Source organism: Eucyclogobius newberryi, unplaced genomic scaffold (genome assembly GCF_026437365.1).
Source record: "Eucyclogobius newberryi isolate DKJ021-1_F unplaced genomic scaffold, fEucNew1.0.hap1 SCAF_7, whole genome shotgun sequence".
Lineage (NCBI taxonomy): Eukaryota > Metazoa > Chordata > Actinopteri > Gobiiformes > Gobiidae > Eucyclogobius > Eucyclogobius newberryi.
In genome coordinates, this window is record NW_027316389.1 from 6,934,610 (window position 1) to 6,958,842 (window position 24,233).

Consider the following 24,233-nt stretch of genomic DNA (forward strand, 5'->3'; position numbering starts at 1 on the left):
CAGAAAAGACGATCTTAAAGTCGACCAAAGACATTCTCATGCATCTTGTGCAACTACAAGATCAGGAGTTCATACAACTGTAAAAACTACAAAATAAACAGTGTATTTAGCTGTACAAAACAGACGCTTAAACTCACAACTCACTCCTAAAACCTCAGGAACATCTTTAGAATCCCAATAAAGCATGAGTCAATTAATAAAACTAAGATATGGAATGAGTTAGCAGAAGATTTCGGCGTTTTATCGGAACGTATACATAAATACACTGTTTTCTAGTACATTTTAGTATAAATAGTTGTTTTCACATGAACTCCCGTGCAGTTTAGGTAGATACATGATATACTTAAAAGGTGGTATGGAAGATTTTTTTCAGCAAATTTTTTATCATATTTCCTCGTGGCGTGGATAAATCATTTGTCCTGCCACGTATCAATCATAAAACGCACCTATCGCTCACCTGCAGCCGCGTGCGGTTCGTCCTCACGTTTCCGCGTGCCTAAGCGCATGGATCTATCATAATATAGTTCCCTCAGTGTACGGGGCAAAATGAAGACTGAGAAAGACAGTTCGAGCTGACGCAGAAGTGGACAGAAATCTACGGGAGACGAGCGATACGATGCAATCCATCGCGCTAATAAACAAACGCACGTGTGTGTTGTATCGGTCCACACGGGGGAGTGCACATGCGCACTTCCACCTGCGTTCTCAAATCGCCGAAAAATCGTCCATACCGCCTTTAAATTAAAAAAAAGACTTATATTTGAAATTTAGCTAAAAATTATACAAATTTTCTCCCAGAATAGCAAATTCTTTATGTTTGTAATTTTACTTCCTGGTTATAATCGATGACATCACATTTGGAAATGACCCAAAAACTCATTAAATGTCACAGTTTGTATTATTTGACAAATAAAACTACGCAAGAGCAACTATTTTTTTTTAAATAATGTTTAGAGAGTCAAAAAAGTTGTTTCTTTGTGTAGATTCTGCATAAACTTTGACTGGGATGAGTGTTCCTGGTGTGATGTCACTTCCTGTCATTTTATACAGATTTTTCTACGTTTTCTCCACTAATACCTGCTCGATTGATGTAAAACTATCATCTATATGTACAACAGGATTATCCTCGCCTGTATCGATCGCCCTCGCCCGTTTCGGTCACCCTCGCGCGTATCGATCATCCTCATCGCTCCGTGTGATCGTGCGACATTCCGGGCCGACGCGAGGCTTCAGGCGGCGACACAGAGGCCGCTTCATCTCGGCTCCGGACGCGCGCAGACAAACGGCCTTTCATTCACAAGTGCGTGCTCACTCGGGGCCCCGGCGTTTGAAGTCGCATACATTTAGACTCTTTAACGAATCACATGCAGCGGCGAACGTAAAGGTTCAAACGCCGGCGAATCGCTCCTCGGTCTTGTGCCGTCGTTACCGCACGTGAATGTGAGAAAGAAATGTATTACAAGTTTTTCATTGTGTCATGTTTTCATATAGAAATAAGGCTTTTTACGTGTAAAAACAACCAAAATTTGCACGTTTTGCATGTTTAAATCTGAAAAATGCACAGAGCAGGTTTAAATTTCTTGGTTAAGTTTTGTTGACATGTTGGATATAAAAATATTCACAGAAGGGTTTGTGGATTTTTTTATTACGTTTTTGAGCAAACTCGATCCGACTGAAGATTGGCCTCAAAAATTTAAATTTCACCTCATTTTTTAAACTGTAAAACATTAATAAATCAGGCTCGGAATTACCATATTTTCTGAAAAGTCGCACCTTTTTTCATAGTTTTGGCCGGGGTGCGACTTATACTCCAGAGCGACTTATATGTGATATTATTCGTTATTTTCACACTGACAACCACAAGAGGGCGCTCTAGGCTCTAAGCGACGCAGAAGAAGAATCTGCACTTCCTCTTCCTCTGGAGTTTGTGGAGTTGTTTAGAAGTGACACAGAGGAAGAAGAATTCAGTGGATTTAGTGATTTGGGGTAAAACTGATGCTTTGGTAAACTTGTTAGCATGTTCTTTATGCTATAGTTATCTGAATAACTGTTCATATGTTACGTTAACATACCAGACACTTACCACAGTTCTGTCTGTGCGTCATGTAGCTGAAGGTGTTAGCGTTAGCATACGTCATGTAGCTGAAGGTGTTAGCGTTAGCATACGTCATGTAGCTGAAGGTGTTAGCGTTAGCATACGTCATGTAGCTGAAGGTGTTAGCGTTAGCATACGTACACCTATTCACCATGTTCTCTCATCTGTTATTATTTTAAACTGTATTTCAAGAGGAAATGTCTGTTCTTAGTCTTGGATTTTATCAAATACATTTCCCCCAAAAATGTGACTTATACTTCAGTGCGACTTATATATGTTTTTTTCTTCTATATTATGCATTTTTTGGCTGGTGCGACTTATAGTAATCTCGCTCAGTTCGAGATTGTAAAGTTTGGCGTTTGTAGGAGCTATTTTAAGGTCTATGTGGGAGAAAAATGCACTTTACGGAAACGTCTTTGAAAAGGATTAAAAGAAAGAATGGGAACAAATTTGGAGCAGATTGTTGTTTCCACATGAAAGCCCAAGAGCGCAAACTGACCAATAAACTGCCGGTAAGAACAAAGATAGAGTCCAGTCGTTTGAAATTCGAAACTTTTTTAAAAAAAGGATGTGAATTAAAGCAGAGTTCAGACTATGAGAATTGTCAAATTATGTTATTTACAGTTAAAAATGCTGCAAAACGAGCCGATTACAAATAAAAATGACTTAAGTTTTGTAGTAGACTTTCAAACTAAAAAGGTAAACAGTGATATTTGTGATTCATTTAAAAGACATGTAAAACAAATATCTGATCCTCATTCCTGTTGAATTGACTGAATATTGTTGTCGAGATACTGCAAAAATATATTGAGATATTCATTTTTGTCAATATCGACCGATGGAAAACAAAATTGGGACAAAAAAACCCCCACAATTGTGACCTTTTTTTTTATTTTTGCCATTTCAAACAGTTCTAACCAAAACGTAGCACAAAATATAAAGTATTTGTACTGGAAACTCAACTTCCTTTTTAAGTTGTCAAAACATATATAACATGTGGACTGTGCATTTGAACTGAAAATACTGACGCAAGAACCAACCATAAACATTTCAACTTTTTGGAATCGTTTCCACAGTTAAAATGTGCGTCAAATCAAAACCGGACTTTCTGAAATGAATAAATGTACTGTACTCAAGTAGTTTTTACAGTGCAGGTTTTTTTTTTATTATTGTTATTTTTTTTTAATTTATTATCATGTTGTTTTTGTAATTATTTTTTAAACATAATTTTCTCTCTTTTTAAAATTATTATTATTTAATTATTATTACCATTTTATTATTATTATTATTTTATCATTACTATTTTATTAATATCATTTTATCAGTACTATTTAAAAAATGTTATGGTGAAAATTCTAAAATCTGCAAAATTCTTAAAAAAAATAAATAATAATAATTAAAAAAAAAAAAAAAAAAAAAAAAAAAAATTGCTTCATTTAACAGTTCTCAAAATCTGTCTGAAATACTTTTTAACAGGTACTTCAAAACGTTTATTTTTTGCACGTGTATCTGAACTTTTCCTGACAAAGTGGAGTACTTCTCGGGGCACTGGCCACGTGTAAATGGTGCAGTTTATTTGGATTGGTCCGCAGTAATAACAGGCCGGACTTCACATCCAGACTAAATGACAGGTTTGTGTCGGCACCTGGGAAAAGTCAAACGCGCAATTATAAAAGATGTTCTATTTACGGCCTTTCGTTTCCCGGCGACAAACCTCCCAGCGAGTTACAGAGGAAACACTCGACATCAGCTCATGATTATTTCCACCAAATCTAAACGGGTGCATTTTGTAGCCAATAAATACAGGCATTTTGTGTAAACGTTAGAGAGCTGTAACTCCAAATACTTAGGAACAAGTGGATCAGCTCATGATTATTTTCACAAACTCTAACCGGACGTGCCTTTTGTAGCGTTTGGAGCTACAGTTTTCAAACGCTGAGGCAAAAAGTGTTACAACTCGCCGTGTAGCCAATAAATACAGGCATTTTGTGTAAACGTTAGAGAGCTGTAACTCCAAATACTGAGGTGCAAGGTGTTACAACCCTCCCAGCGTGTTACGAGCCGCCGTGGAGAAGGATGTAACATCAGCTCATGATTATTTTCAAGAAATCTAAACGTGTGCATTGTGTAGCCAATAAAAAAAGGCATTTTTAGAGCTGGGTTTTGATTCAAATTTCAAGAATCGATTCGTTTCCGATTTTTACGTTTCAAAATCGATTTTTTCCCGATTTCTCAGATTCCATCCGATTCGCTCCGATTTCGATCTGTTTTCCGATTCCGATTCGATCCGGGGGTTAATGTTATTAAAAATTAAAAATGTATTTGAACCGTTTCCTTCACTTCATGACTGTGTAGAGAAGCAACATATTAAAACTAGTATTATATCAATATTAAACAGCAAATCTTACAAGTATTGGTAGTTACTGCTGGAAGACTGATGAAAAGGTTAAGGGTCAATCTACCTTCAAGAAAGAGAATCCAGGAGTCCTGAATTATCTTTCTTGAAGGTAGATTGAAGTTCACTGAGGGAAATGTAGAAAATAATTTAAAATGTATTTAATAAAAAAAAAAAAAAAAAAAAAAAAAAAAGATCAACCCAGCTCTAGGCATTTTGTGTAAAGGTTTGAAAGCTGTGTCTCCAAACGCTGAGGCAAAGTGTTACAACCCTCACAGCGTGTTACGAGCCGCCGTGGACAAGGTCGTAACAGAGGAAATTCTTGCACTAAACATCAGCTCATGATTATTTTTACCAAATCTAAACGGGTGCATTTTGTAGCCAATAAATAAAGGCATTTTGTGTCAATGTTAGAAAGTTGTAGCTCCAAATACTGAGGTAAAAGAGTTACAAACCTCCCCACATTCTCCAATATTTACAGTAAACCACAGCAGGAGAAAAGTTGCTGCCAGTGCATAAAAAAGTAGTTACGATCAACATTAAACCCTAAAAATATGGTTTAATCTTTAATTTATTGAACAATAAGTGGGTATTATCGTGGAAAACCAAAACTGCCAGAGATTTCTTGTTCTGTTTGAGCAATTATGGGTCAAATGCAGTTAAAGTTCTTCCAATTGCAGCTAATTTTGATCATTTTCAGCCTCTTTACACAAAATATACGGTCAAAAAGTGGCTGAAAATGCGGATTCAAACGTGTAAATAACATGGATTTCCTTCTCGTGACGCGTGCACGGTTTTATTGGCCGCTGGGAAAGTTTCCATAAGCTACTTTTCCTGCGCAAACAACATTCATCCAAACATCTGCGGACGGGAAATTTTTTTAAAAATGCGCAAAAATTGAAAAAAAAAAACCGTTTTGTTCGTGAGCTCGTGTTGTTGATTCGGAAGAGGAAGCGAGCTGACGCAATCGGAGCAATAATGCGCCACAAATCGATACAACGTTTGCGTTTTCGCGTTTTTTCTTTCCTCCTCCAACATTTCGCAACAGCTCCGCGGCCAATTCGCACCGGACGCGGAGCGGGGGCGGCGTGAAAAGTCCCGAACATTTAAACGTCAAAATTAAAAATAACATCAAAATTATACTAATAATAATAAATGTACTCGTGGCCTACCTGCTCCTCCTCCAGCGTCAAAGTAGCTGCCATGGTTCACGTCTGGACTCAGCTCGTGCCGCTGCGGAGAAAGAGACGCGTCGTTTTCATCGAGTGCGAAGCGGAAAAAAAAATGTGTTTGTTTGTGATGCGTCCTCTTCTTCTTCTTCTTCTGTTGCGTGTTCCTCGCGCAAAAGCGGGACGTTTCGGCGCTTTTCCTCCCTCACGCAGACGCCGCAACTCGTCCGCCACAGCGCGAGAAGTTACCGCGGGCGAAAACGGCCCGAATTCACCCCGGTAATCGTCCGCATCCGAACGGGCAGCGCGCGCGTGAGAGAGGGCGAGAAGAAGCGGAGCGCGTGCGGATGTTGTGTCGAATTTCAAAAACCGAGGAAAGAAGAAGAAGAAGACGTCGTGTCGCGTGCGTGTCGTGTCGCGGCGCGGCGGAGAAACACGACGTGGTGAAAGATGGAGCGCGGAGAAGACGCTTTAAACGCGTGATGCGAGCGGCAGAGAGCTCCGTCACGCACGCCGCGTTACGACCGCGCGCGGAATGGCAGCGTCGGGTCCGTGTGTGTGTGTGAGAGGGCGCCCGCGGGGCCGCTGCGCCCCCTGGCGGTGAGGGCGGACGCGGCGGGGCACGCGATCAACGCCTTCATTCATAAAAATAGGAACAGGAGGAAATAATGCGCCATTTTGAGAGTCATTTGGACAGGGGCGGGGCCACGGGGGTCACGTGGGGTTGGCACATGTTTAACTCCTGTGTTAAATCATTAGGCACTTATTATTATTACGATGATGATGATTATTCATATATATTTAAATTAAATACATTTTTTATTATTTTATACAAATGTTTAACTCCTGTTTTAAATGATTAGGCACTTATTATTTATTTTTATGTATTATTATTTTATACAAATGTTTGACTCCTGTTTTAAATGATTAGGCTATTATTAGAATTAGAATTATTATTATTTAAATCATCCATCTAAACATCATCCATCTATCTGTCCATCATCCCTCCATCTTGAAGGTGAATAATATCTAAATTATATAACTGCATTTCTAATCTGGCAGACAAAGAGCGGGAAAATATGTGTTCATCTCCGTGGAGGACCCTAAAGTCACATGTCCATGTCAAAGTCTATTTGCCAGGAGACCCACCGTTACCACGTGTCCCGCTCCATCTCAGAACTATGTATCTGGGCCTCAAAACCCCTGCCACGGACACGACAGATGGATCATTCTGGAACATTCTTCCGACCGCAGCGAGAACACAAACTGACCAAGGACTGACCGCAGTGAAAACACAAACACACTTATGTACCGTATTTTCCGGACTATAAGTTGCATCTTTTTTCATAGTTTTGGCCGGGGTGCGACTTATACTTATATTTATACTTATATATTTATACTCCAGTGCGACTTATATATCTTTTTTTTCTTCTCTATTATGCATTTTTTGGCTGGTGCGACTTATACTCCAGAAAATGTATTTATTTATTAAAGAAGAGAAGAGATTTTCGTGTGTGGTTCGTTCTTTTTCCGTTTCGAACCCAAATCCCTCCAAAAAAAAGAAAAACAAACAGCTTTTCAGACAAAATTACACAAAAACAAAATAACAAAGTTGTCGATTCTGATTTGTATCGCTCACATTTTGATTTCAGTGAATAATCAGCCGATCGAGCACTTCAAATGTGTGTTTAAGCGTTTTATACGGAGCGCTGTTGAGTCTGGGCTAAAGTCAAAGTAAACGTTGCAGATATTTGTGTTTTCGAGAGATTCTTTTCTTCAGTTTCCAGTAAAAGGTCGATTGAAGTGGGCCAGAGCTGACGTGAGCCGGGCCCGTGTCTAGTTCCTGGAAAGCGACGGCGGTGCTGACTAATACCTGAACCTGTAGAGTAAAACCACCACGGCCTGAACCAAAACCACCCGAGAAAGAAACTGTGAAACTCTGACAGCTCAGCTCGAAAGCCAAATACTACAGTTTGTGTTTGCGCTCTTATATTATCGTCGTCGTCATCGGTAACGGTTTGAATTATGGTTGAACTATTCACAGCAGGTCAATCTGATTTATGCAGCGCTGAAAGGCTTTTAACTGGAGAAGGCAGGAATTTAACAATACAATAAAAAAAAGGAATTAAAAAAAATAAAGAATAACATTTTTAAAAAATAATAATAATACAAAATAATACAAAACATAAAGAAAAAATAAAAGAAAAAAATAATTAAATAAAAAATATAAATACATTAAAAATATATATATCAATCAGTCAAATCAATAAAAATAAATGAATAATAATAATTAAAACAGTAAAGTAAAAGTAAAACAGTAAAGAAAGGAAATATAAAATTCAAAAAATGTAAATTAAATAACAAAAATAAAGAAAAATATAGCCGCAAGCGGCAATGATCGGCCCTCGCCACGCCACCGTCACGCCGCAAGAGGAGGGGGCGCTAACGCGCCCCAATTGTCCTTTTATTACGCCTACTGCTGAATCTGTGACGCTGTCACATCTTCTCCCCTTTGTTTTACCATCAAAAAGCAATTTTATTTTGAATTCTTGGCAAAATGTGCGGCTTTGCCGCACAGAGACCGTGACTCTTTGAATAAAAATGTGGATAACTTTTGATGGTCCACCCCTGAAGATGAGTCTCACCAAATTTCAGGTTAATAGGGCTGACGCCCTGGGAGGAGTTTGTGAAAGTCTAAAGTGTAAACATGTTCTGGCGATTTCCCCATTGGAATAACATGGAAGGTTTCGGTCATCGTTACGGCAAAGCCATAACAATTATGACATGGGTCTCATTGACTTTTTTGATGGGGATGCTAAAATTGAGTTGTGTGTCAAATTTCATATAATTTCGCAAAACTAAACATTTAACCTCCATATAAAATCTGTAGGGGGCGCTGTGGCTCCAAATTAATTAATTTCACTTCAAGTACGTTTAGGGCAAAGAGTTTAACAACTGATTCTAATTTGACGCAATTCGGACTTTATCTGCGCAAACGGCAGAAATGTTAAATTTGGGAGATTTCTGAAATTCTTGCTACAGTTTGTGGCTTCGCCGCACAGAGACCGTGACAGGTATCAATGTAATTTGAATAACTTTTGATGTCCCACTCCTCAGTAGCATTTTCACCAAATTTCAGCTTTTTAGGGCCAACGCCCTGGGAGGAGTTCGTAAAAGTACGACGTTTGGAAAAACTCCCGAGTCATGCTTAGCCATTTTTGAACCAATATGGCCGACATTTGGTTGGGTGGACGGCGTTGCCGCAATAATATTTTTTACTTCTCTTGTCACCATCTACCTCTGCGCCAAATTTCATGATTCTACGATCAGATTTTTTTTGGGTCATTTCCTATTTCTCAATGCATTTTTGGTACATTTGGGGGCGCTGACGCGCCAATTTTTTTTTATTTTAGAAAAGGGAAATAGCCAGAATGTAGAGAGGCACGATTTTTAGAGGTGTGCAAATTTTTGTGACTTTTCGTCAATGTTCACTGGGTGAAAAATAGGGGGGTTGGTCCCGAGAAGAAAGAAAGAAAGAATAATATTCCGATGCGAAAACAATGTTTCCCATTTTTCAAATATCATAAACTATACATTTTCGGAAAGCGCTCGCGCTTTCCTACCTCATGGTGTGGGTCCCTGGTCACTGACGGGTACTTTCGTTAATTTTGAGTGGGCTCCGCCCACTTTGTGTTTTTGGCCCTCTATACAGTAATAATGTTCAATTTTTGCATTACATGCTTATATGCACGGAACATGCAAGAGATGGGGAACGTATTCATGAGCTACTTAGCGCAAATGAGTGCTTTATATGGGGATGACGACCCAATGTAAAGTGCTCGTTTAGTGCGCACTTTTGCACGGGCTTCGCCCGTTTGCAACGGTAATGTTCCATTTTCCTACTACTAATTAGTATGCACGGGGCGTGCGTGAGTGAAGGAGTGCGTTAGTGAGTGTTTGGAAGTGGGCGAGCGCTTCGCGCTCGATTTCGTGTGCACTATGTGCGCACTTTCGCAGGCGTGCTTCGCGCGGCCTTACGAGATTAATAGGCCTGTCGCCAGCTTGTGGCACTCGGGCCTAATAATCAACTTTTTTTTTAAAGTAATACAAAATAATACAAAAAATAAATTAAAAATATAAATACATAAAAAATATATATAAATACATAAAATAAATGAATAATAATAATAAAAACATTAAAGTAAAAAGAAATAAAAGCCGTTATTAGCCGAAAAATGATGAAATCTCATAACATTAAAGGTGCATTATGTAACTGTTCTGGTGGCTGATCTGTAATGACCAGATTGTTTCGCAGTATTACATTATCGCCACGGTGACCACTTCACCAGAAAAATTACAGAAAGTTACACTGTACACCTTTTAAAATGCTATTAAGCTTTTATCTTCAATATGTCTGTGAATGTTGATTCAGATGACAAAACATGGATTTAATCTATATTTCTGAATCCCCCCTATCCCCGCCCACTTCCTATCCCCGCCCACTTCTCTGCATTCACTCAAACATGTCTAAAAATGTCACGGCGCAAATTTCAACAATAAAAACATGTGAGATCTGCACACGAATCTGTTTTAGATCCCAATAAAACTAAATGTAAAACCACGATCCATAACATTAATGTCACTGTTTAATACTAAATGTGAAAATGTTTTGCGTTTCTTGGTGTTTTGAGAACAGTTTGGTCTCCGTGTGTGATCTGTGTATTTGTCACCGACTTCACACATTTCAGAATGACTCGCAGCACCAGAAGTGTGAAGTGAAGCGTTACCTTTTCCCCGTGTGGGCGGAGCCATGACAAATACAGACAGAACAATCACGTTTTTCCACTGCTTTTGTGAACGACTTTTACCAAGAATCACACAGTCACACTTTACTGGAAATCTACAGACTGTTCACTCATCCAAAATGTGAATAAATAAGTAATAGAAAGGTATATTATATATGTATACAATATCTATAATTGTGGTGGTCCCAGGGGTCTCTAAAAGCAGAGTAGGAGGTAGAGCTCCTGTGTGATGGAATCAGCTCCTGTCCATGTTAAAGAGGCCGACAGTCTCTTCATTTAAGTTCAGGCTTAAAACGTTCCTCTTTGAAATGGCTCATGGTCAGGCCAGTTAAGAACAGAAATATAAACCTAGTTTCAGCTGCGCTGTCCAAGGAGCAACAATATTTAATATTTAATTTCACTTGCAAACTGTTCATTGCCTTTTCTTTTCCCCATTTCCTACAGGGGGGTAGGACAGGCACATCGATGACCTGTGGACCCAGATGCTCCTAAAGAAGGTTCTCCTCCTGAAGAGCTGGTTCTCCTCCTGAAGAACTGGTTCTCCTCCTGAGTGGCTCCAGCTCCACTGTCTCTCTCGTCCGTCTGTAGGGGTCAGATCTCTCCTTCACTCTGGAACTCCTCCAGGTTTATACTTTTTCCCACAGAGGTTTTGAGGTTTTTCCTGGCCGAGAAGGTCGAAGGACAGAGGACTCTGTCCAAACCATGTGATCGCTGCGACAGAAGATTTAACTGAACATTCAAAGAGCTATCCTCCAGTTCCTTCTTCCACAAACAATAAACAAACACATAAAGACCGTCAATGAAAAAACAGACACATTTCTTACGTTCACCAGAATGTTTTTACTGGACAAAAGGCATAAAAACAGTTTTAATTAGCACGATACATTTAAAAAAACACGTGGACAATGCAAAACAACCACAGTAAGAGTCAAATACCACCTGAAAAACCCGATTATTATAACTGCATCAAATGTTTTTATTCTTTTGACAGTGAAATAAAAGCGACATTTGTCTTGTTCGAACGAGGATTCCTTTGATTTGGTTGAACACACCAAAAGTGTGTTCAAAAAAACGCCCGATTGAAAGACTATTTGCAGAAATGAATAAAAGCCGATTAAGACGACAAACGCAGGTCAACAAACTAGAATATCGTGGAACCTGTGACGCGTTTGTTTCATCAGACTTGTAAATGCTGGCGTATTTCTCAACGTTTAAACCCTCGAAAAACATGTTTGTGTCGTGTTTTTTACGACTTATACGGCGTTTGCGCGGTACATTTTTAGTTTTCCACGTGCTCGACAGTGACCACTTTTCTACCATGTCACGACACTCGCGATGGACCTCGGGCGAGTGAGACGACCGGGAAATGTCGTGAAAAGAACAATCTAATGAAGTCAGGATTGGCTTCGACTAAACCTCAGACTTGATTTTGTACGTAGCTGTGACTAGTGACCACAAAAGAGAAAACAATGATTGAAAACGGCCTCTTTTCTCTTCAGTCGGACACAATCGCACGACAATTTTTTAACAAAGTGAAGTTTTATTTGACCAATGACGACACCACGAGAGAAATGGATACTTGTATTTTAAGGAGCTTTAACCAGTTTATCTACAATGTGTTACGACATTTTTCATTTCACGCTACAATATTTACTGTGATATTAGGCCGACCGACTTGTACAAATGTTACTTTTTCCTTTTAAAACGTCTTTGGCAAGACTTTGGTGAATCATCGGCGTCGCAAACCAAAGAACTAAGATATGAAAGTGCTTGACAGCGATTATTTCTGCACTGAAACGGAGCAAAGGATCATGGTCTACGTAGCCGCCGCAACAAAACAACGCATTCACGCAACGGGGGCTTGTACCTGTGACGGCCGACGATGTTACTGCGAGACTTCCGACGATGCGATGTCACGATATCCCGGCCGTCATTGCGTTCTTAGGCGGACATATTGTGAAAAGAGGATTTTCGGGTCAAAATGAGACCGCCGCGCTTCGTCCGCGTCCAATTACGAAGCGTTTTGATCGTCTGCAAACTAGGAAGTGCGCCGTTAGCACGCGCAAACTCGACGCAATTCGGACGCTAGGAACGCACTCGTAAAGTAAGAGAGACGTTTTGCGCGCCGTTGTACGTCAGTCGAGTCGCAGTTTGTGAAGCAAATTCGACAAATAAAAGTGGAAAATTACAAGAAGTAGCGCCGGGTCCACAATCCCTCTGATGTCATCAAAAAGCGTCATTCAGTAAAAAACGCAGAGGAAATTTGCAACTTACACTTTTCATGATAGTTAAAGTTACCGTTAGCGCGCACAAACTCGATGCGGCGCACATTTCGGACGCTAGGAATGCGCTCGTAAAGTGAGAGAGACGTTTTGCGTGCTTTTGAAGACGGTAAAAATATCAAGTACAGCGTGTTTTGAGTCGAAAAAACGTTTTTGCGTTTTCCCCGCCGCGTCTAGACCTCCATCTGCGCCTCTTTGATCGGCCTCTGGTTTAAAAACTTGGTCTCGTCGGTGCCGTTCTGGCTGGGCGTGGACAGGTGCTCCAGCTCGTAGCCGCCGTCGCGCGCCATGGGCCGGACTTCGCCCGACGTCTTCTTGTGCTCCAGGATCTGTTGCAGCTGGTGCCCGGCGTAGTCCGGCTTCGCCGTCAGCGGGACCTCGGGGACCTCGACGCCCAGGATGTCGCCGACCATGTACGGGCGCAGCCAGCCCACCAGGGGCGTGCTGCCCGGCGTGTAGTGCGTCTGTTTGTGGTAGAACAGGAGCCCGTCCACCTGAAAGACGCAACGTTCTGTATTAACGTATTTTCCGGATTATAAATTGCACATTTTTACATAGTTTTGACCCAGGGTGCGACTTATACTCCAGAGCGACTATGTATTTAAAATGCTAAAAAGCTCTACGTTTTGTGCGTCAAACCCAAAATTCACTCAAACATTTCCTGGACATAAACATTTTTTAAGCTGATGAGTGCGTTAGCTTGAACTATTGACCTTTTATTTCCCGATAAAGCTAAACTGCTGCTTCGAACGCGTCACAAAAGCAGATATTGCAGAATCCACCCATTTCACAACCGATTTGACATGAGCCGATATTGCAAATCGATGTCCACAGTTCAAATTGGGTCAACACGTTTGTCGGGAAAAAGCAGAAGACGGAGAGAAAAAGAACATTTCGAAATCGTTCCGAAGGTTAAGCCGGTGAACAAAACAGAGACGGTTCTTACGTTGAAGCAGTAGTCGGCCGCTAGAGATTTGTGGATGGACTGGGCGGAGCAGTCTGCGCTTTGGAGGCTCACGAACCGGAACTGTGGAGAGACGAGAACCAAATGAAACACGACGCGCGGGGGTCTCTTACTCGCGGGGTTTCGTTTAAGCTCGCGCGGGGGTATCATACTCACGGGGTTTCGCTCGCGCGGGGGTCTCATACTCACAGGGTTTCGCTCGCGCGGGGGTCTCATACTCACGGGGTTTCGTTTGGCGATCTCCGACAGACCCTCCGTCTCCTGGACTTTGGACTGGAGCCAGTAGAACCTGAACTCCGTCTGTGGACGAGAGAAAACCAGGAGCTTTTGGGCGATTCGGGCCAAACCGGGCTCAACGTGAAGCACATGTGCTCGTCATTGTAACGTTGACACTTCCTGGTTCAAACCTTACCGGGCAGTCGTAGACGGGATGTCCTCTCCAGCACATCACGTCCAGAATGTAATAAGTGCGGTCGAGCTCGCTGTAGATGCAGTCCAGGATGGTGTAGTCTGGAACGGTGAAACCACACGTCACACACGATTCATTCTGTTCTTTTAAACTCGCGCTTGTGGCATTGCATTGTCACGGTTTAGAACTTAAAATAATGCCCCAAGTAGGAATGTCACAATATCAAGTTTAACGATGATTCACGATTATTGAGACTGTGACCGAACGACAGTGAAATCTTTCATTTTCTTTCGTTTTCGTGCTCTGACATGTGACTGTTCCTCAAGTTTGTGACCGACTTTATGAAACTGAACTTTCTAAAAGACAAAAAGTAAAATGTGAAAAAAAAAACAGCCAGATAAAATAAAGTTTTTGACACTTAGATGTATTTTTTGGGCAATAGATCGAACAAAAAAACTTAATTCTTCATCAAAAATTGTCAATATTATTATTTTTTGGGTTCTTATGATTAAAATGTGACCCGAAAAATCACGATGAACCAAATAATCTTGACATCCTTGTGCCTAAGTATAAAAATACACATTGTTGCATCAGTTCCTACAATCCTTCCTCTTGATTTGGTGTAAGTTCACAGTGGAAAAATAAGAATAAAGATAACCATTTAAGCGACGTGACTCGACATGCCAATATGAGCGCGCCGCTGTAAGATCAGATTTATGGACTTAAAAAAACAGACCTCCGGATCTCTGCGTCTGACGTCACAAACGTGGCTATTTTGTGAGGCTCAGAAGTCGAAGAGAAGACTCGCGAACGAGATCAACGACACGAGCGCTAACGAAGCTAAACTCTTTTACGCGAGCGCCGTGTCAAAAGCAAACGCATGGAACAAACGGTAACGGGGAATATCTAGATCCATCTATATCTATAGCCAAAACGTCAACAATGAAACAAAAAACTATTTATGAACGCACACTTAGACATACACAATGGAATAAATTAATAACGATACATAAGCGCTCAGAATTAATTAAAAGGCACGAGATTATCTAATTTAAAGTCCATGTGACAGGTTCTCATGTTTCTCCAATTATGACATTGTTTGGTAGTTTTGTCCCTGTAGTATTTAATTATCATAGTTTTACATCAGTCGAGTCGCAGTTTGTGAAGGAAATTTGACAAATAAAAGTGGAAAATTATAGGAAGTAGAGCCACAATCCCTCAAATCAAAAAGCGCTGCTCCGTCAAAAACGCAGAGGAAATTTGCAACAATGGTGTAATTATTTGTCAAATCATAAGGCTAGGCAAAATAATATGTCTGTTTGCCGTAACCCGACCGACCCGCTATGAAACTAGCCGACAGGGAAAAAAATATCAGCATTTTGTTGAAAAAACGTCAAAATCTTTTATTTTTCAATTATTTCGCCGACTCAACGACCGGTCTTTCCTTAACCGCTGTGTCAAATATTTTTATCACGCTGGGAAACCTGTCTTTCATCTCAAAGGACTGATAATGCACTGCGCACCGCATGCGCGTCTTCATTTTCAGTCCTCCACATGGGTCTATAATAAAACAGACCGCGCGTAGGAGTCGTCATATAGCCTTTTACAAGTTGGTTTGCCTCTGTCGGCGCCACTGACATGTCCATAGTATTGTCACCCTCTGTCAGGGTGACATTACAGCAAATGCATTCTGGGATTGAAACACGCCCAGTAGCGTCATCACAACAAACATGGCGGCGCCCGAGTCCCCCGCATGTTTCCCCCGCTCGCCTTCGCTACCAAAATAAAGGATAGTGGCATACAAAAGGTCGATTGAAATGTCTTAAAATCGTGAGATTTAGTCTCCCGATCGGGTTGATAGAGACGTTTTCCGTCATTGACTGTTGAAGCCTGGGGGTCACTCCGACTGGTGGTCACTCCGACTCAAAAAATGACAAAATTTGGATCTTTTTTTTTTGCCTTCAAAGTAAAAAAAAAATTTGCCTACCGTCCAACCCACTTAAAAAATGTTGACTCGGGTTACAGCAAACAGACAATTAATTTGGGCTAGCCTGTACTGTACTGTACAATGTAAATGCATTTTGGCCCTTGTTTACTGTGTGGTTGCTAAGTAACAGTTGTGGAATGACCTCTGCCTATGTCATATTTGTTGGACGTGTCAAACCAGAAGGTGAAATTATAAACATCACAGAAATGGACAAATTGGAGAAAAACAAAGCAGAATGTCTGGTCAAATCGTCAATGTACCGGATTTTCCGGACTATAAGTCGCACCTTTTTTCATAGTTTTGGCCGGGGTGCTACTTATACTCATATACTCCAGAGCGACTTATGTGATATTATTTGTTATTTTCACACTTGCAACCGCATTTCATACTCCAGCGTGACTTATATATTTTGTTTATTCTCTATTATGCATTTTTTGGCTTTTTTTTAACTTATACTCCGGAAAATACGGTTATACCATTGTTTTACTGAAAAGTGTTGTATAACGTGTCACATGGACTTTGAATATTCCGTGTTTTGTTCCTCAGTCATAGCAAAGACGCTAAAAGGCCTTTTTTCCTGACGTCCCGAGATCTTTATTCTTCACATATTTGCAAAATTAAGTGTCGTTAAAACCACAAAAAACGGCACTCGCACCTTTCCCCACGGCAGAGTTGTGCCTGTTGCCACCGGGCAGCAGCGAGGGGAAGCGGCTCACGCAGTAGCCGCTCTTGGTGTAAGCCGCCGTCGAACCCTGAACAAAAGCACAAACCACAAACAAACAATGCACAATGTTCTTTAACGGGCTCCAACAGGCCGCGAGCGTGACGAGGGCGGAGCCAAGCGGCGCAGCGGTCACGTGTGCTGGACGGAGCTGGACGGACGAGGTTTGGACACGCCCGTTTAGTGCACAAACCAGTGGGATGTGACTTTTATTCAGTGGTTTAGCGTTAAAGCCGGCAGAAAATGAGTCAGGATTTGCTTTAATTTAGTCTGATAAAAAACATAAAAATGGCTTTCAGAGTGCATTTTCTGACAGATTTTTAATAATTCTGTACTTAAAATGAGTTGCATTTCTTCCTCCAAAGTCTGCTTTTACTGACATAAGATCAACAGAGCGATTACTCAGATTTTAATCAAGTTTGAAGTCTAATTTTCATTATTTTTTAAATCCCGTCAGTGGAAGCGTGTGGTTTGGAGGTAGAAATTTGAATTAGTTTGTGCTAAAACTTGTTTATGATCTTGAAATCATTACTGAGAATCATTATTACTTAAAAATAAAACATAAAAATCTATTACTATTATTAATCTATGAAAAAGAAGATATCAATGACTGAATCTCGCTGAAATAGAGCTGAAACTAATGATTATTTTAGTATTTCTATCGTAAATATTGACTTTTTGAATACATTTTAACCAAACAAAAGATGAAATATGTTGAATGAAGACTTGTTTATGAACAGAATGTTTACAAATAGTGTATTATTGATTAAAATGTATTAATTCCTATTAATAATGCCAATGTTATGATTATCAAACATTAACTATTTACTACAGCCGTCCATTGTTTAAATTAATCAGATAAATTATTGCCATTAGCGTAAATTTTTTTGTGTGTAAATGTCTTAAACCTTGCCCAAAATGTTTTTTTCTTTTTCTTTTTATCTAGCAATTTTCCCCCCAAAATAATAGTGATTGGCTCAATTTTACTTCCCAACGTTCCAACTAAAGTCACTAAAATAATCCATGTATTGTTGACGTCGTGTTTATTAATCATTCATTTGCTTTCGTGCCATTTTATAATATTTTAGAGGCTCATGGTTCTTTTTCATTCTCTTTAAAATGTCGTTTTTTTTTCTCCTCAGCTTGTGTTTTTCTGATGAGAATTGGGTCAATAACTAAACAGAGGAAGTTGTTGTTAGAGGGCGCGGCGTCAGTTCACGCAGCGCTATTAGAGAACAATCCTTTTTATGTCTTTTGTGTGGAAAACAAGATTTCACACTGGAAAAATACACAAAAACACCAGAAACCAAAGCGGCCGTTATAAAAGACGGTCCAGAATCATCGCAAATGTCAAGATTTTACACCAATACTGATATTTGTTGATGAACCACGACTTATTAAGAGCCAAATACACTTTAACAACAGTGTTTCTTTGTTAAAAACTGTGAATGTGTCAAGCAAAAAATATGTATTGATACAACAGCGCACAAAATTAATGTGTCAGCAAATTTATTAGCACGTGTCAATATTTTAGCACACGCCGATATTTTAAAGTGCAACGATGTTCACATTTTCATATTAACAAGGCATCAGCACAGATATCTCCAGGTGAAAATGAGACCACAGACGCTTTCTGTAAGTCTAAATGTAAAGAGTTTTATTCTCTGAGAAGCAGGAAGTGCACCGTTTGCATGCTAATGTTGGTTAGCTTTACCCGGGATGACAAAACTTACTCGGAGGCTCCTGAAAAGTACTTTTAAACTAATCGTGGTGAATATTTAGGATGTTCAGAATGCATTACCGTATTTTCCGGACTATAAGTCGCACCTTTTTTCATAGTTTTGGCCGGGGTGCGACTTATACTTATATTTATACTTATATACTTATACTCCGGAGCGACTTACATGTGATATTATTTGTTATTTTCACACTTGCAACAGCATTTCATACTGCAGTGCAACTTATATAGGTTTTTTTTATTCTATTATGCATTTCTTGGCTGGTGCGACTTATAGTCTGAAACATACGGTAATGTTAGTGAGCGACACGTGTGGAGCCGTGAAGAGTTTAACATGAGTTAGTTCTATTTTTCACGTTACAAAACTGTACAAATCCGGTGCAGCGCCTTTAACTGAGACAATATTTGCATTTGTTGACTAGAAAACACCAAAAAGGTTGAATATTACAGTATTTTACTTTTATTTAGTTTTTGTCTCATGTTTTATTAAAAGGTACAGCATGTAATTTTGCGCGCAGGTCAGCCACCCGGTCGTCTCCATGGAGATGTTATTGTTTCCTCTGGCATATTCCACAGAATGACATTAGACGCATCCATCTGCCTAGAGGTATATTTTTAATAGAAAAAATAAGGCAAGATTTAAGTTACAGTTTAGGGCAGAACTAAGTAACTCTGGCCATAGAGCTCCCCCTGCAGGTCCCTGCTGAAACTACACTGTCAGAGAACAGACTCTTGTTGCCAAACGTAAAATGAAAACAGCCAAAGTGACGAGTCTTACCTTGGAGGCGACGATGAGGGATCTTTTCCCCACGGGACAAACCACGAGCAGCCAATCACAGGCCAGCTCTGACGGGACGTCCACCAGCCACTCGGACAGCATCAGCTGCACGAGACACAAATAGAATGCGTGGTGACCCTTTGGTGGTCAGGAGGTTTGAGAAGAGCCTGGAGGCCAAACGAAGAAGAATGTGACGCAAAGATTTAAGAGCACATGACGGGGGCGGGGCACATGACAGGGGCGGGGCACATGTGTCACTGAAACGTAGTCCACATGCTCAGATTTCAGATTTGACTAAACGTTTTGTCCCCAGTTTGACTGTTCGTGTAAAGTTTATAATTGTACTTCCTGGTTGGACACGAGCAGCAAACATGACATAGGTAAAGGTCATTCCACAGCTGTTACCTAGCAACCAGACTGTAAACAAGAGCCAACATCCACATACATGACACAGTAGTTCTGATCTGACACACAATAATACCATAAAACACCTTTGTTTAGCCCAACGATGGTTTAAACTGTCAGAAAAGTGTCTCTGTGTCGCACGCTGATGACATCACAGAGGGGATTCTGTTTTATTTTTCAAAATTTCTTCACAAACTGCAACTTAACAGACGTAAAACTATGATTAAATACTTATAAATACACAGTTTCTATCCCACCAAACTAATTCATAATTAGAAAAAACAGGAGAACCTTCATGTGGACCTTTAAAAGAGGTCAAAGAGCATAAATAAACACAAAACGAGCTACAACAAACTGCAGTATCCATGGTAACTAGAGCTGGGTTTTGATTCAAATTTCAAGAATCGATTCGATTCCGATTTTTAAAAAATCAAAATTGATTTTTTCCAATTTCTCAGATCCCATCCGATTCGCTCCGATTTCGATCTGATTTCCGATTCGATCCGGGGGTTAATGTTATTAAAAATGAAAAATGTATTTGAACCGATTCCTTCACTTCATGACTGTGTAGAGAAGCAACATATTAAAACTAGTATTATATCAATAAAACAGCAAATCTTACAAGTATTGGTAGTTACTGATGGAAGACTAATGAAAAGGTTAAGGGTCAATCTACCTTCAAGAAAGAGAATCCAGGAGTCCTGAATTATCTTTCTTGAAGGTAGATTGAAGTTCACTGGGGGAAATATAGAAAAGAATTTAAATTAAAAAAAAAAAAAAAAAAAAACGATCTTTGGACTTACGAATCGATCATTAATATGTGAATCGATTAAAAATCGGAAAATCGATTATTCAACCCAGCTCTGATGGTAACACATGTCATATATCTGTAGTCAAGATGACAAACTACTGCGAGGTCAAGTATTTGTCCAGTCAAGCATAAAACATAATGTAAAATGCATGTTCTCTACCTCTGATGTGACCTTGAGCTTTCATATGTCGTGGGTCTTTTCCGTGTGGAGTTTGCATGTTCTGCCCGTGTCTACAATCGTGTGCTGGCGAGTGAAAGAGTCGATGTTCTAAACCAGGGGTGTCCAAACTTTTTTCACTGAGGGCCGCATTTTGAAACTTATAAGGGGCAAAGGGCCACAAACAACCTGACAATATCAAATTTGTTGAAGTGATTCATTCAAAATTTTGCATTTGACATAGTTTGGATGAGCCTCCACACCTTTATAAGACTTGGAACATTAATATTAGGTTGGTATAACATCAAAATGCTTAATCTTTCCAATTTTACAGTAAAACCTACTGCTTCTTGTTGTTTGGATCAACTTAGCAGGAAACAGGAGGGCCAACAAAAATGTGTCTAAGGGCCGCATTTGGCCCCCGGGCCGTAGTTTGGACATGCCTGTTCTAAACTATGAGAATTGATTCTCATAGTTCATTAATAGTTCATTCATTCTCACAATGTTCTGGGGTTAATGTCAGTTTCTCCAGTGAAATCGCATCACGTTCTTGTATTTTAAGAACCACAGCGCCATCTGCTGGACAAACATGTGACCGCTCAGATAAACTGCTGGTCCAGATTCACACAGCTCAAGACTAATTCACATATTTTAAAGTGACAGTGTGTGACTTTCTGGAGATAATGCCATGGAAATAGAAAGTTAAAACGTTTAAACTAACTTGAGTAAAAGTGTCGTTTCTCTTCTTGCTGTGAATAAATCTGTGACAAAAGCTTTATATTGACTTTGTCAAAAAAGATTTGCACATTTGTGTTTCTTGTACTGCTAATTCAGATTTAATTTAATGCTTTATAGCTCCACTTACATAAACTTCAAATTATAAATCAGATGTTACTCTTAAAATGACCGTATTTTCCGGAGTATAAGTCGCACCAGCCAAAAAAATGCATAAACAGATGAGAGAACATGGTGAATAGGTGTACGTATGCTAACGCTAACACCTTCAGCTACATGACGTATGCTAACGCTAACACCTTCAGCTACATGACGTACGCTAACGCTAACACATTCAGCTACATGACGTATGCTAACGCTAACACCTTCAGCTACATGACGTATGCTAACGCTAACACCTTCAGCTACATGACGTATGCTAACGCTAACACCTTCAGCTACATGACGTACGCTAACGCTAACACATTCAGCTACATGACGTATGCTAACGCTAACACCTTCAGCTACATGACGTATGCTAACGCTAACACCTTCAGCTACATGAGGCACAGACAGAACTGTGGTAAGTGTCTGGTATGTTAACTTAACATATGAACAGTTATTCAGATAACTATAGCATAAAGAACATGCTAACAAGTTTACCAAAGCATCAGTTTTACCCCAAATCACTAAATCCACTGAATTCTTCTTTCTCTGTGTCACTTCTAAACAACTCCACAAACTCCAGAGGTAGAGTAAGTGCAGATTTTTCTTCTGCGTCGCTTAAAGCCTAGAGCGCCCTCTTGTGGTTGTCAGTGTGAAAATAACAAATAATATGTATAAGTCGCTCTGGAGTATAAGTCGCACCCCGGCCAAAACTATGAAAAAAGTATAGACCGGAAAATACCATACATAAACTTCAAATAATAAATGGGATGTTACTCTTAAAAGTTACTCCCACTTGAGTAATACTTTGCTCTGACTCGAACTTCTTGGATCACCACTTTGTACTTCTACTTAAGTAAAAAATATTTGAAAGCAGACTTGAGCGCCCACTACTGGTTGAAACCACAGGTCGGAACATTCTCCACAGAGATATACATTTTATATTCTTACTGTGGAATATTAGAGCCAAAAGAACTTCATTTTTACATGGAGAAAAAGCAGGAAGAGCCTCCTCCGGCCCGAGTACGAGTCAGGTTTGTGGAGACGCAAGCCATGGATTTGACAGCCTCTCTACGCGGCGACGTGGAGATAATCATGATCCACCGTTTCTCCATCTAATGCCGTTTGTCTGCTCCAACTCTCGCTCCGGCCCTCCCGTTTCTCCTGCTGCTCACGGCTCAGAGTGAGTGACAGGCGGATTCAACCAATCACAGCGACGTGCGACTCCAGCTCCAACATCGCCCGCCGCTACAGAACATTTGTGTTTCTGACCAACCCTTTGTGCAGCTTATTGACAGTTTTCACACCACAGACACAGTACATCTCGTGATCTGACCTGGTTGGCGTAATGTTTGGGCAGTTTCCTCTTCTCCACCTCCATGTCCTCCTCGTCCTCCTCGTCCTCCTTCTTTGGGTCGACCTGGGGCTGGTCTTTCTGCTCCTCTTCGTCGCTGTCGGCCCCGGTCCAGTCCCCGTCCGCCAAACGCCGCGCATGGTTCACGTAGTTCAACCGCTTACTGGATTTATGGGATTATTTATGCAAAATCAACAATAAAACACGCCATAACGACTGAAAAACACGTCACAGACAAGTGTAAATACATTTTCTGAAGCTCCAGGAACCGGCGGCGTCGCTCACTCTGCTCCAACACGCTGTACTTGCTCTTGTATTGTGCCAGCCGAGGGTGAGGGGCCAGTCGAGGGTGAGGGGCCGCGGTGCTGTTCGGCTCTTTGGACAAGGCGAAACTGGCCGACAGGGCCAGGGTCAGGTCGTCCATGAGGCTCTGAGTGGAGACAAGCCGCTGTGAAATGACCTTTAGTCCTTTAACAGTCACTAGAGCTGGAGAGACCTTTAGTTGTTTAAACCAGGGGTCCCAAACCACAAGGCCGGGGCCCAAAACCGGGCCGCGGGCCAGTTATTACCGGTCCCCACAAGCCAATTTATTATTTGTTTTATAGTCTGTTGCGAAGTCCCAATATTATATGCATTTTAACTATGAAAATATAGAGCTAATTAATCTAAAAAACAGCAAACATAAGTAATAAGGTATTTAGAAGTTATAGAAGGGTTTGTACACATTTTACACTGTTATTACTGCCATGAATACACGTGATAGACACATCTAAACCATGACATACATTTGCTCACATTAAATCTAACAAAACTAATTCATTCACAATATTATCTTTTTTGCATGCGCGTGTTGTGAACGTGCGTATCTATATTCATTATCTCTCGCGGTATTTATTTATTCCATTTTATTTTTGGCGGCATTTTAACATTGTTACGATCCGCAACGTCGCCTTTACGTCATGACGACACACGGATCCTCACACAGTGCCACGTGGAGCGGGCCGCGTGCGTTTCAACGTGTTAAATGTGTTAAACGTGTTAAAATGTGTTAAATATGTGGGACAAATGGTGGAAAAGCCGTAAAAGACAGACCGTGGTGTGAAGCTGGCGCAGATGGAGAAGTCACGCCGCCATGTTGGACTCTTCTTCGGGGCCGGAGGAGCCACGTCAGAGCAGCGCGCCCTCTGCTGGAGACAAGCGGTGGTACTGAGTGCAGCGTTTCTTTGCACAGTTCAAACACAGATTTGACCAAACCTGGCAGCAGTTTACAGACTCTTTTAGTGA

General features: G+C 40.6%; 2 protein-coding genes across 3 annotated transcripts in view; both read right to left on the reverse strand.

The window, feature by feature from the left end:
• ptpn9a (protein tyrosine phosphatase non-receptor type 9a) overlaps window positions 1–5,957 on the reverse strand; it is a 49,475-nt gene extending 43,518 nt beyond the window's left edge. Inside the window, exon 1 of one of the 2 annotated variants that reach the window (XM_072434793.1) lies at window positions 5,663–5,957. In XM_072434793.1, the coding sequence (XP_072290894.1) occupies window positions 5,663–5,695 (33 nt within the window). In that variant the 5' untranslated portion in view covers window positions 5,696–5,957. The remainder of the gene's footprint in view (window positions 1–5,662) is intronic. The other variant, XM_072434792.1, reaches the window with a different exon arrangement.
• A 5,353-nt stretch (window positions 5,958–11,310) lies between these two features.
• On the reverse strand, window positions 11,311–24,117 carry snupn (snurportin 1). Its single transcript, XM_072434794.1, has 9 exons — window positions 24,042–24,117; window positions 23,198–23,379; window positions 22,932–23,112; window positions 19,344–19,448; window positions 16,762–16,858; window positions 14,123–14,220; window positions 13,933–14,010; window positions 13,693–13,773; window positions 11,311–13,240 (listed from the first exon to the last, which is right to left on the reverse strand). The coding sequence occupies exons 2-9, from the start codon at window positions 23,371–23,373 to the stop codon at window positions 12,920–12,922; spliced, it is 1,137 nt and encodes a 378-aa protein (XP_072290895.1). The 5' UTR covers window positions 23,374–23,379; window positions 24,042–24,117; the 3' UTR covers window positions 11,311–12,919.
• Between the last annotated feature and the right edge of the window lie 116 nt (window positions 24,118–24,233).

Excerpts from the sequence above, each read along its gene's own strand:
- snupn (XM_072434794.1), bottom strand. The coding sequence starts at position 23,373 with ATGGACGACCTGACCCTGGCCCTGTCGGCCAGTTTCGCCTTGTCCAAA. Across the intron at positions 23,113-23,197 it reads TTCCTGGAGCTTCAGAAAAT|TAAGCGGTTGAACTACGTGA; the intron begins GTATTTACACTT and ends CCATAAATCCAG. Across the intron at positions 14,011-14,122 it reads ATCCCGTCTACGACTGCCCG|ACGGAGTTCAGGTTCTACTG; the intron begins GTAAGGTTTGAA and ends TCTCGTCCACAG.